Here is a 13,938-nt window from a genome sequence, read left to right as displayed (position 1 = left end):
TATCCCGTCTCCAGTCAACCAAAAAGTTCCAAAATCTCAGAGATCGAGCACTACAGGCTCTGGCCAGGTCTACCTTCGATACTTCATAAATTGAAGACAACCACTCTGTATGGGTCGGTGGGTTGACATTAACCCAATTTTTGCATAGTTCTCTTCTTGCAATTAGGATAGCGTAATATAGAAAATCTCTTTCGAGTCCCTTGATGTTGTTATTTATCCCAAAGATGACTAAGGACCATGAGATAGAAAAAGGGATTCGAAGAATTGATTCTAGTGATGCCTCAACCTCTTGCCAGAATGTCTTAATATTCGGACACTCCCAAAACATATGTAGGTCTGAGGCAGCTGGGAGGGAGCATTTACTACAGCACTTCCCTGGTTGAAACTTGGAGAGCTTTTTGGGGGAATAGTACGCTCGGTGCAGTGTAAATAATTGATTGCGCCTCAACCAGGCAGGTTTAATGATTTTATAGAGAAGACTAAAAGATTCTACCCATTTCTCTTCTGCCTGGGGTTCTCCCTCTCCACCCCAAAGTTTTACCAGAAGATGAAATTCGCCCTCTACCTCTTCAATAATGTTCCAGTAATAGAAAGCTACTTCTTTCCCTCCATAAGGTTTCTCAACTAGATTCTTTTCCAATATACTAACTCCACCAAATTTAGCCTTTGCCTTTCTTTGAATTCGCATCCAGCTGGACAATTGTAGATATATATACCAAGATAAAGGTGAAGTTACCTTGTCTGAAAATAGTTCCCAATTCAATAAGGACCCTTCTACAACTAAATCTCCCCAATGTGTTATTCCTGCTTCCCGCAAAGCGGTTTTGACAGTGTCAATGTATTGAATGGAGAGTCCTGAAAGGTCCCAGATCGGTGCGTAGTTGGAGAAGTATGCTATCCCTAGCTTAGATTTGATTTGAGTCCATTCTTTAAGAGAGCTATATAGAATCTTTAGCCTGACTTTCTTGAAAAATCTCTGATGACCAAACTTAAATAGAATTCCGTCCAATGGGAGAATGGAGCCCAGGATCATTGCCTTGAACATGCGGCCATTTGAATTGTCTAGCGGGGTCTTTAATAACATTCTAGAATGAGTCAGATGGAACGCCCATGCATAGTATTCAAGGTCTGGCAAGGCAAGCCCTCCTTTTTCTCTCCTCCTTCTCAGCTTCTTCCAGGCCAGCCTAGTTGACTTAAAGCACCAGATAAATGAATTGATATTTTGTTGACATTTGAAGAGTGACTTAGCATCGAATGTTAATGGGATGCAATTAAAAATAAATGTGTATTTGGGGAGGATGGACATTTTCACCAGTCTTGTTCTCCCGTAGATGGTGAGGGGGATAAAAGACCAAGACTTCATGAGAGCTTTAGCTTCACGGGATATCCTGTCCAGGTTAGACTGGGTCAAAAAATTTAGGTCATTTGTGATTTTGATGCCCAGATAGCGGATTGAAGGCCTGACCGGAAGTTGAAGCTTCCCTATGTTCCAAGCCATTATATCTGTTTTTCCGGCGTTAATTTCGTACCCAGAAAATTTTCCGAATTCCTCTGCTATTTAATTACTATGGGGAATGCCTGAACCGGGTCTGTCGTGTATATGAGAATGTCGTCGGCATATAGTCCAACTTTCTTCTCCCATCTGGAAAAAACAAAAGGCAAAATATTGGTGTCCTCCCTAATAGTCTGGGCAAATGGTTCAACATAAATGTTGAATAAAAGAGGCGAAAGAGGGCACCCCTGTCTTGTCCCTCTGCTTATTTCAAATGGATTTGTACGTACGCATGCCATTAATTAATAGGCTGGCTCTCGGGTTTTTATATAATAACCCTACCGCTCTGCAGAATTTAGGACCAAGTTGAAACTTCTCCATGACAGCAGTTAGGTAGGACCAGTTGACCCTATCAAATGCTTTTGTAGCATCAAGTGTCATTATAGCGAGAGGCAAGGCAAAGGTTGACGCGATGTCTATCGCGCCAATCAGATCGTAGGTTAAGTCAGCCAGTTGTCGGCCTCTAATAAACCCCTTTTGGTCCTGATGGATAATTGTGCCAATCTCGCTTCCCAAACGTGCAGCCAAGACTGAAGAGAAGATCTTATAATCGTTGTTGAGAAGCGAGATTCTTAGTTTGTTATGAACTTGGACTTGTTGGGAGAGCACATTAATAGTGTTGGTAATATCTGGCACTAGTATTTTAATGCACTCTTTCTTGGTAGTCACTTGGTATGGCTCAGTAAGAAAGCTTCTGCCTTTGATTTTTTCCCATGCCTTGTGTGTTAGTTAGGACATTATTTTTGTCATGGTCCCCTCTTTTCCCGTCTAGTTTTGATGGCTTTAGGAGGACTTTATGTGATATGGCATTACTAAAACAGTGCCATTAAATATGCCCTTTCCCACTGAAATGTGCTGTGCATTTGTTTTCCTTAACTTGCTTATTTAAGTTTCTAGTTAGGCCATGGTAGATAGTGAAGAAGCTACGCTGTTGTGTGGACGTTAAATTGCATATGGGGCTTCAGTGTTTATTTACACTACCCACCCATATGACAGCACCACTGTGCTTTGGATGGGCCTCAATTTAAAAATACTGCAATCCATATAATGGCTAAGGGCCTTATTATGACTTTGGCTGAGCGATTTATTACTGTGTGTGAATAAAGTGGCATGAGGCAGGAACAATTGGCAATACAATGGCTGCTTTCACAACTTTTCCTTTGGTATGGAGACCCCTAAAGGGGCTGTCAGGAGCTACAACCATTGAGCTCAAATACCATTGCAGACTTAGTCTGCACTCCCAGTAAGAGGGAAAATCAGTTCTAGTACTGGTGGAGGGGAGGACAGCTCATCTCCACAGGGCAGTGGCTAAGGGACAAGTCTCCTGCAGCTAGAAGAAGGCAAAGGTCATCGTTATTAAGGGATTCCGGGTGGTTTGGCACTACACTGAGAAAAGATGTTATGAGAAAGTGAATAATTAATTTGAATGGATGGTAGCCCATCATAAGTAATATGGTCACTAGCTTTTTAGGTACAGTTAAAGGCCTCAGTATTTTAAACATGAGCTCAACCCCTGGTAGCTATCGCACAAAGCAGACCGGCTTATCTTAAGAAAATGTGTACATGTACCAAAACAGTTAAAAAGTCAAAACACAATACAATAAAAATGCCACTCCAATATATAAAAATAGAGAATAATTTGGTAAACAAAATGACTCCTCAACAACAAGCATCTCACAAGGTGAACTAGGTATGAGATTTTTAAAAAGTTTTAAATGACACTAAGCTCCAATACCGGTCAACTTGTCATGGTAGCCTTGGATCTACACTCAATTTCAGGCAGAGCGCAGATTAAATATACCAACCAGCTTGGACCCAGTCCGAGGTTTTACTTGGGACTTAGTATTTTTTCTGGAAGTCAGAATCCTTCATTGGGGCAAATCAGAAGCCTTTATCCGAAGAGGTCTCCATGATAATTAATAGGTGTAGGATGAGGTGCTGGTGAAACTGTTGGTTTTGGCAGGAAAAGCTCTGAGCAGGAACATTTAAATGTAGCTTCTAAGAAAGTCCTTTCAGTAGTTGGGAACCTTGGACGCATTCGGCTGTTCAAGAATTTACATTCAGAACTTAGTGTCTTTTTTGGAGCTTGCATTCCTCCAGTGAAGCAAGTCGGCGAGTTGTATCCGAGGAGAGCTCAACCAGGCCGGATCCCCTCTAGGTCCAGTTGAATCAGATCTGCTGCTGAGGAGAAGATCTGAGTGTGGGGGGGGGACTGTTTCTTCAGCCCAGCGGTAATAAGCCTTGGGTGAATCGCCTTGGCAGGTTTGTCTCAATGCTCTGGATTTCTTAAAATCCAAAATATTTTTACGTCCCAGGTTTTCAGGAATGAGATTTGTTAGGAGAAGTCCAGTTAGACACAGTCAAGTGTCCCAGGACCGCTTGGGGCCAAGAATCACCCCAACAGAGGCCACCAGCAGAATCCAGATCAGGACCACTTGATACTGGTCAGCTGGGCTCATTGGGAACAGGCCTCTTGCAGCTTGTTGTGGCCCTGTAGCTTACACAGCGGGTCAGTCAACAATCCCTTGGAGTTCACTTCTTTGTCCCGTGTAGGAGCTGGTTCAGCACTTCAGGACCTCCCAGGTTGCAAACAGCTGGTGTGGTCCTTCTTCTGTTCTTCCATCTGTCCAGCAGTGTTCTGATTAAGGTGCCTTGGGGTGGAATAATAAGGCTTGGCTCTAACCTGTGAATGGGGTTGTCCTCTCCAGAACCAATAGGGTCAAACTTCCCGGGGGTCATTGGTTCAGTTGTGCCCGCAATCCCACAGTGTCCCTTAATCACTAAATTCATGATGGAGAATTCTTCTCCCCGTGTGCAGAGCCTGAGTTACAACCCAGAGGTTTGGCCAGGATCATAAGCAGTCCCTTCTGCATAGATCACTCCAAACAATTTCTGGGGGCAGCTTTCCCCACACTGGGTTCAGTGCTTGTATAACTCACCGGACAAAATAAAGAACCTGTGGAGTTGTAATCTGATATCTGCATGTGACACAGTAGGCCCCGTTATGGTAAATTAAGTTTGTGGGCACTTGTCAACTCGTCTTCCTGCCAGAGAAAATACACCTACCCCCACCCAGGCTTTGTGTCTGCTATGGGAGTAGTTTTCACACCTCATCAGAGTCATTCTCCACCAGTTAGGTGACAGTTGGAGGTTAACTCACATTAGCCTCCAATCACTTTAGTCATAGAAAAGGTAACATTCTAAAAATCCCTTTTTTTAATATTTATTAAAAATACAATTTCACCATTGAGTTGGGCTTTTAATAACTATTAAGAACAGTTCTAGATGGTCCCTACAGTGGAAATCGTTTTTTGGGGCTAGTCACTGTAAGGATTTAAATTTCTACATGTCCTACTTTTAAATACTATGTGCCCTGTCTTGTGGGCTGCAAGCCGTACATAGGGATGACTGATTAATATTTAAAAGCGAATATTTCTCCTATCAAAAGGGTTTGTTTTGACTGGTCGGGTTGCAGCTTTAAAACTGCAACTGCCAGGTAATAGTGGTAGGCCTGGAGGTATGTTTGTCTTGTCACGCTAGTGGGTGGCAGAGTAAAGCTGTTGTCTGTATGTGACATTTAACTTTCCCGGACATGGGATTATTTTGAGACATCATATAAAATAGCCTTATAGAAAAGTTAAATATTCGATTTAGGGTATAGCCTATTTCGACATGTTGTAGCGGGCAGAGCACTTCGTTGTAACTGTATCTGGCCTTGTAAGACCCTATCCAATTTTATCTTTTAGCCTTGCCATCCTGATTTAAATAGCCAAGAAATTCTGAAGGTAATTGCTTGGACCGGGGCGAGGCAACACATTTTCCCCGGCAACACATTTTCCCCAGCTCCACATGCAAGAAATGAGAAGCCTAAGGTGGAAGGGCAAGTAATGGCTGGCAAAATCGATTCTCCTCTACTTTCAGATTTGACACTTCCTGGTAACTCCAAACTCCTACTCCATAGGTCACAACAGGTAAACATTCATGCTTATAGACTTCCATAAGTGGTGTGATATCTTTAATGCACCTTTTACTGGCAAAGTACAATGGAGGACATACTGAGTGGCTAAATCATTGACATCTATTAATGGTACAGCCCAGTCAAATACTCCTGGAATCTAACATTTGAATTGAGACAGTTCTTGTCAAATAAGTTCCACAGAAAATTAACTTTGTTTTTGAAATGTTTGTCTCGAGGTATAAGCTGTCCATAAATTACACAAAGAGTGCTTCTATGGCCATTCGGATCGTGTGAAAGCAAAACAGAATCACCTACATAGAGTAAAGCTGGGGCTGTGACGGACTTGATCTTAGGCATATCCTTAACAGAGGTTTGCAAATATGCATTTAACCTATTAATATAAAGAAGGAACACAATGGGAGTGAGGACATAGCCTTGCTGCACACATCACTCCTGTGCAAAGGAATCTGAACATTTCTGCTATTCACAATTTTGTGAGAGCTAGTGGCAATGAGGAATATTACTCTATCTTGGACTCAATGTTGCAAAATGTACTTACCTTTTTGAAGACTAGATTGAAGACTTTTAGGTTAACATCTGAGATAACTCAGTGAGCACCCTACAGCCCAAATTGTATGTTCCAAGATTCTAGCATTCTTATCAACATTCACAACACAAAGTCTTGTACATGTTTGCAAGGTGTTGGAAAATGGGTTATTAACTTGACAAGAGTGGCCCAACCAATCTATTAAACCCAGTCTAGTTAGGTCACAACACACTTATACAAGAGGTATTGCCCAAAACCTGGAATCGGTGGCAAAAGCAGCAGGCAGTGCTCCAGAGAAATGATTTTTAAGTTCAAGCAGGACAGTGCAATTTTACAGTCAAGTAAAGTCAAGAAAAAAAAGAATGTACAAAAAGATACCAAAAACAGAGCATGTTCGATATGAGGCACTGAAGATATACATTTTGAACCCACAAATGGCCTTATTATGAGCTTGGTGGTCCTACAATGCTGGCGGCACCATGCCATGTGCCGGAGGGCTGCCAAAGCTGTGGTGTACCCACCTGCCGGATTATGAGCGTAATCTTGGTTGGGCATGCAGTGTAGGGTGGTCTGACAGGCTCGTAGGAGAGCTTAACATAAAGATCTCCGTAGTGAGAGCGCGGTCTGCACATTCCTGCATGGTGTACGGTGTGGCATGAATGCCACACCAGCACAAACTGGGGGTGCAATACCAGGAGGGCACAACATGTGCGCCCCTGCATGCACACCCCAGGCCCAGGAAATGGCAGAGTGCCTCTCCACCACCCTTTTTTTGGTGAGCTAACAAATGTAAAAGGGGCAGTGGAAATCCAACTCAGAATATGCCTTGCGGTGCCACAGTGGCACACCAGCATATTGTGTTTCTTGACCACTGTGCGACCACCGTGGGATCCTGGATCCCTGACGGTCACATCTGTCCCGTGGCGGTCTGACAGCCACACTGTTAATACTGCAGGCAGGCCCGAAGTGTGGCGTTGTCAGACCGCCACCACGAGTACGGTGGTTCTTTGGCCCGCCGTACTCTTAAGAAGCCCCAAAGTGCTCATCACAGTCCTTGGCTTACCAAAACCTAGGCAGGAGTTTAAGTCAACCACGAAGGGTAGGCCAAGCAGATCACATCAGTCAAAGTCTTTACATTCTGACTTAATTTATTTTCTGGAGCTCCAGGTTCTACTGTGGGCTGAAGGCAAGAAGGTGAAGCCAGGAAATATCCTCTGAAGTCAGATACATCATGACTTAGCTCCTACTGAAGCCTTCAGTTTTGATACAAAAACCAACAAGTGGAGCAATGCAGGATTACAGGGTCACTAAAGTCACTTTGAACTGTAAATAAGAGAGTCTTCAGTTTTTTCCTGAATGGAAAAAGGGCTGTTTTCTTATGTAGGCTTTCTGGTAGCTTGTTCCACAACTGTGGGACCAAGACAGAGAAGGCTCCCCCCCCCCCCAGGTTAGTCGTTGTGTTGAACCTTAGAAAGGCCAGGTGGCCTGCTTTGGAAGAGGAGAGGATACTCCAGTCAAGGTCCTCGACTCTTGGCTGGAGTCAGGTTGTACTTTTCCCTGCCTAACAGAAAGTTCCATCAAACGCCAGGCCTTGCATTGCAGCACCTCACAGTTCCTCATCAATGGCTTAACTGGATCTGATACATTGCGATGCAGAGCCATGCATCGAAGCCCCGCGCAGCACCTGATAGGCAGCTCGACTGGCCCGGTGCAGTGCGCCATAGAGCCTCACATCACAGCACTGCACAGCCACACACCAAGGACAAAAGGTGTACAACTCCTAGCAGGCTGCAACAGGTGCCATATCTGCCCAGACCTTCATTGCATTTGGCCTGAACTTTTGACTTTGTCCCAGTCCTGCATGACCAGATACATGAAATCGATGCTTCATGCCTTCTTGGTGCTCTTTTCACCTAAAGGTTTAAAGACTCATAACTTCGGTGCCACTGATTTGATTATTGTCATTTTGTTGTAATTTTTTTTCTTCTTAATATTCTCTTTTTTTCTAAATTGGTATGGAATTAAAGCTGTTTTGCGTTTTCACTTCTTTACTGTTTGAGTGCTGTGTAAATACTTTACACATTGCTGCTAAGTTTAACTTGACGCTTGTGTGCCAAGCTACCAGAGGTTTCAACAAAGATGTATTTAATTACTTTTGTGGTTAATCCTGACAAGGATTGTGTTTATTACTTGAGTGGGGCCCCTAAACTAATAACCCACTTTCTTACAGTTGGCCATATTTAAAAAAAAAATGTATTGCTGTGCTTTTAACATCTTTCTTTTCAATACATTGAGATACCCTCACTTTTAACATTTTAGTTATTTACATTGTTTATCTTTTCTCTCTCCGTCATATTTTGGGTTATAACCCACCTCTAGTCATTTGAGGAAATCTTGTCATTCTTGACTCAATAATTATGCATTTTCGCGGATGGTGAATTCTAAATGGCAGACCACTTTGTGTAATCTTTCATTTTGTGATTGACCTATATGACGTTTTGTGATAATATTTAATTATGCAATGGACACATAGGTATTTTTTTATGTTTATATCTATACAGCCTTGATGAAGTTAAGGGATAACACCCCAAACGCGACGAAACACGTTTTGGCTGTTGAGAGCTGATTCTGAAGCCTACATGAATAAACATTGAAAGAGAACACAAGACATTTACATCTGTTTCACCGTGTGACATATTATTATTTGTTTGCTGTTGTGAAAACTGGGAGACCTTTTGTTGTATATTGACGTGTGCTGGGGAGATAATTTGATTGTCTAAGAAAGCTGAGGCTTTGTCCAGTGGAGTTTGGTGGTTCTCCATACCCTACAGCATCACCTGAAGAAAAAGATACATTTCTAAAACTGGCTGTGTGATTCTACCTAGTGGCACCATATACCTATACTTAATACCATATTTCGGAACAGTGTAATCTTTCTTTTCTAGACTCTGAAAGAGGCCCCGTAGTGTGGCACCAAAGCAGTTAGGAGCCAAGCCCTCAGGTCTGCTGCCCTTTAGAGAGGGGATGGGTGCCTGTGCCTGCCGGCTCTCTGGGCCAGGAATACATTACATATTATATTGTGAGACCTGCTGCCCTCTGAAGCATCAAAGAAAAGAGTACTTCCTGAGAAAATCCAATGATGGAAATGCACTCCTGTGATACTGACTGTCGTGTGGGGCATTATTCTACAGGAGTCTAAAAAAACTGCACAGATTGTATGGCAAAAAGTGTGACAGCGGAGCGGAACTGATTGGAATTTTCTGATTTTGATATTTACACCTCTTCAGGATGAACCCCATTTAGCAAATCTCCTTTCAATTATCATGACTTTGTCAAGGGCGCCTTGAAACGTTTGCTGAAGCACAGATGGCCCGAGGGATGCATTATTGAATCTTAAGGAACTTCCACTGCAAATGAAGATCTGTTTCACCTCAATATATAACCTGATAGGAAATGGAATAAAACATTCCATCACTGGCAACAGGGAAATATGACTTCAAAAGTCACATAAAAGAATGAAACAGCTGATGTATGGAACCACATTATTTGACATGTCAGGAAAAATAATATAATATTCCACCTCCTAACATAACCTAAAACATATCATTATTATGTCATTAAGGGTGCCTGCTTCAGGAAAAATACATGTGCAGCTAACATGAACTAATTGTTATAACCCAACCCAAGACTATAATTCATAGTCAAAATATTGTTTTCATATGTCAAAGAAGCTGCAGCATTGATGTCACCTTTCAGCATGGTACACCATGCCGCGTGAGATGCTTCCATCTGTCAGGGAAATGATCCTGCTGCACACACACATACGCTGCAAGTATGCAATTAGTGGTGTGTCATTCACAACTACAAGAGTTAGGGAGTCATTTGTTACTATTTAACTCCCTTCACTCTCAGACTAATGACATGACATTGGGCAAACCAGTCCTAGTGTAACGGAACCTGCACTGAGAGTGAAGGGAAATGGCGAAAGCCCAATGTACAAAACAAGCACTTGCAATGCCTATAGGTTTGGCTGATGAATGCACTGTCAATCCAGATCTAAAAATCCATGTTCTTTAATTGCTGCCCTCCCATCTGCTCCTGCCGTAGGAAAACGCCATGAATTAGCCAATTATGTCAGACACTTTAATAGCATTGCAATTGCATGTGTGTCTACCCCTGTGATTTCAAGCTCAAGCAGCTGGATAAATAAAATGATCACAGCTGTGTGAAGAGCAAGCACTTTTTGTGTGGAAGCACCCAACGTTTGTCCCCTCAAAACATGCACTCCTGGCCAGGCGCGCAACACCCATTGGGCTCACAGGGCTTCAGCCCCCTCCGTCGTTTGTGTCAGCCCGGGCTGACACAGCTTTGCGGGCTGGCGAGCATCTAATTGCACCCGCACCCGAGTACTTAACGGGTCTTTAAAAGACCATTTACTTGAAAATGAAGCTTTTGTTGTGTGATCACCCCTTCTTACAGCCACTCTGTCTATGATTAGAAGAATTAGCCCCCCCGAAATATTTTTCAGCCCCCCCCCCCTCCCCCCCTCTTGAAATTCGCTTCTAGTTGCCCGCCAGCTCCTGGCTCCCAAAATGTTGGCAGGTCCAAAGCCTCCCTCCTCATGATACTCACATAATTGTCTGGCGACTGCTGCACTGTCATCCCAGACCATAACAAATGGAGGGGCACACCAGTGACGAATGCAATTTCTTAAACATGGCTAACTGGTTTATTGACACTTTGCATAAACACTCATGAAAGTGCCCAAGCATAAGTTCTTTGTATGGGAGCTTAAGATGCTTGTGCATAGACCATGAAGACTTTACCTGAAACTTTCAAGGTGTACCAGGGTCTTTGAAATGTTTATTGTGTATTTGGAGACGAGACTTGGCACATGAGCTTTTTTATCTTTGCATTTCAGGCTTTTTACTGGTCATTTGTGTCTGTGCTAAGCATATGACATTAGAGTTGGCAATTGCTAAATGTGTCTACTTATTTACGGCTGTCTGTGCGACTTTGACCTCTGGCATATCATAACAGCACCCGAGTAAATTTGTAGGTTATAACTAAAATACAACGTATCCGATTTAGTACCTGTATTTTTTTTAAAATTTCACCTTAGCGGGCTTTTTAACTTAAGTGATGGCATTTTCTGTGGTAGTAGCTATGCCAAAGATTCAGCGACGCCAATAAATGGGATGTTAAAGACCATGTGAGGTTACTTCCTGTGATGTCATCTGGTTCAAAGGGCCATTTAATGATGACAATTCCACCAATAGTATCTCTAACAAAGGTTAAATGTCATCACTTAGTTTGTTGCCAAAGACCATGTGATATTTGTCTCTTGATGTCATCGAAGCCAAAGGGTGTATTTTTCACTTCTGCTACCTGGAGCAGTTTGATAAATTGAATGGTCTGTTCCTAGTGAGCAACATTATTTATGATGGAAGAAGCCTGGTTTGAAAAATGCCAGCTAAAAATATACTCTGCATTGAGAAAATGAAAAATTGTGAAGTATTTTAACATCTTTTGCCTTGTTTTGCATATGTTCACCAGAAATTCACCCTGGAATGAGGTCTAACGTGATAAGGCCAACGTTGAGCCTGCAGAGCCCCTCTTCAAAGCGGCTGCTTTCAGGTCCTAACCACACATCCGTAACTATTTTGGGAAAGCGAAACTATAGCCACCATAATGGACTTGATGGTAAGTAAAGATGAAACATGTAGATTAACTGCATTCATTGTTTCAAAGTATAAAACGTGTTTCCTGGGCATGCTCTACATTTCATGGACTTCATTTAGGGGTCGCCAAGGGTGGCAGCTGCGACCCATGGCTTGCCCTCTGCTACCCCTAGCACTGTCTTTGCGACCCCTGCCCTCCGAGGTGGCAAATTCAGTGCCAGGAACACAGGTGCAGGTGGAGCTCCACTCTTCATTGTCTGTCAGTTTGTATTACACTAAAAGGGAAATAAATAAAATATATTCATTAATAGCGTAATAACAATGGAGTGCAGTGAGCTTGAATGCGCCCTTCCATGGCAGCGGAGGTAAGTAAAACAATCTTTTAAATGTATGTTGTGTGCGTGCTTTCTTGGTGAGAGTATGGTTATGTCTGAGAGTGTATATGTGTGTATGTGCGTGAGTGAAAGTGGTGGTCAAGGGCTTGTGATATCTCGCCCTCTACCCCTGGCATTTCGGTGAGTTGATGTCCATGCTAGATTTCCCCATAAACTAATATTACATATTTCTCCATTCTTCTCGAAAGTGTGGGCAGGTGCAGCCTGATCTGTTTGTGTTCTCTGCACTCGTTAAACACTACCTCTCCAGGTCGTCAGCGTGTCTGTTGATTACGGGCCACTGACACCTTTCTTTTCACAGCTTTCCTGTGAATGTACACTGAAATAATGACTGTGAAGTGCGCGCGCTCCTCTGCTTCTTACATGGTAAATGTCAAATCAGTAATGTTTTTCAGTCCCCTGGAGACCATTGTTTTCAATAAGTCCAGCTGCGTCTGTTCTAATCCTAGTTATTTGTGTGACATGAGGCAGCAAAGTGATTGCTCCCAGTCCTGCAGTCAAACAAAGGCTTTGTAGTTAACAGAAAATTATGCCTTGGCCAGGTAGATACATTTGTGTTGTTAGATGTTACATTTGCACTCTTTATTACTGACTCTACAAATTACAAACCTGCATTGTAGTCATGCATAACACTATTTAATACATGTGTGTGCCAGCCATCAGCTTGTTGGAAAGCTTACTGCTGTATTGAGCGTCAGGGTGCTGGTTATTAGATATAATAGGATACAGTACCTCCTGCTGTGCATATAAGGATATTGCAAGTCACTGAGGAGCTCCGTCACAGTACAGAGGTGCAACGCCGAAATCCGAGTTCCTTTATTAGGTCATAAAATTCTGTGGTGACTTGCAATACCCTTTTATTGTATGGCAGATGGTATTTTATTCCGTGTAATACCTGGTCATATCATCACCCTTTCTACAAAATACTTAAATACTTCGTTTCTTGTTCTTTCATGTTCATTGAGAGATGAAGAATAAAAGCAGACTGTACTGCCAAATTAAACACACCAAAAAGTGATTAGTAAGTTTTTGTAAAAAGAACAAGGAAACGCCAGTTGCGGTTTTCCTTGGTTACGCTGCTGCTGCATGTATGCTCAGTGATCTGCCTTTCACCCTGGCTGTTCACTTTGGCAGCAGGCATTGTGACATCAGTGCCCAACTGTAATACCTTATTGCAGTTGAGCAGCTAGGTCCTTTCTTTACTACAGGTAACTGGAGATATCGCAGCTCAACTTTCATAAGTAAATTAGAGACAGGCTTTTTATACAGAGATTTCAGAAATAAACGTATAGTATGTACATGAAGTACGTGCGTCCATGTATAACTCATGGCATCACAGCCACTTCAAGTACCCTTTTTCCAGTGAGCATACCTTGCAATTTTGATTTGTATGTCTTTTTCTGAGAAGCATCTCTATTTTTTAGGTCTTTCTCGAAAGTATAGTGTTCTGCATAATCTGCTGTTACATTGTCTTTAAAATATACCTAGAGCGGCATTGGCTCATCATGGTGGAATATTTCTTTCTCACCTCATACTACTGACTGGTATAACATTCTCCCTTTTCTGGGGTGTTTCCATTATATTACACGAGGAAGTACTTTACATGTCAAACATACACTGATCATGATAGTTTAAACTATTTATCTCATAAATGTATTTTGTATAGAAAACAATCGTTTTTGTTTCATATTTTCACTGCAGGCAGTTGCCTGTGTTGTGGTTGGGCCACCAGCAGAACAATAAACATTCAAAATGGCATATTTTCAGTTCTCTTTCAACTCAACTCCTTCTCCTAAGCTTGAGGT

At 42.4% G+C, this 13,938-nt stretch overlaps 1 protein-coding gene across 2 annotated transcripts in view; it reads left to right on the top strand.

Moving 5' to 3' along the window:
• Positions 1-13,938, top strand: part of LOC147709244 (metastasis-associated protein MTA3-like) — a 790,513-nt gene that overhangs the window by 565,925 nt on the left and 210,650 nt on the right. For both annotated transcript variants that reach the window (XM_086927807.1, XM_086927806.1), the window contains exon 16: positions 11,614-11,760. In XM_086927807.1, coding sequence (XP_086783933.1) covers positions 11,614-11,760 — 147 coding nt within the window. The remainder of the gene's footprint in view (positions 1-11,613; positions 11,761-13,938) is intronic.

The sequence above is a fragment of the Lissotriton vulgaris genome, chromosome 6 (genome assembly GCF_964263255.1).
Source record: "Lissotriton vulgaris chromosome 6, aLisVul1.2, whole genome shotgun sequence".
Taxonomy (NCBI): Eukaryota; Metazoa; Chordata; class Amphibia; order Caudata; family Salamandridae; genus Lissotriton; species Lissotriton vulgaris.
Note: the sequence above shows the minus strand (reverse complement) of the source record. Positions and strands in the feature narration are given on the sequence as shown.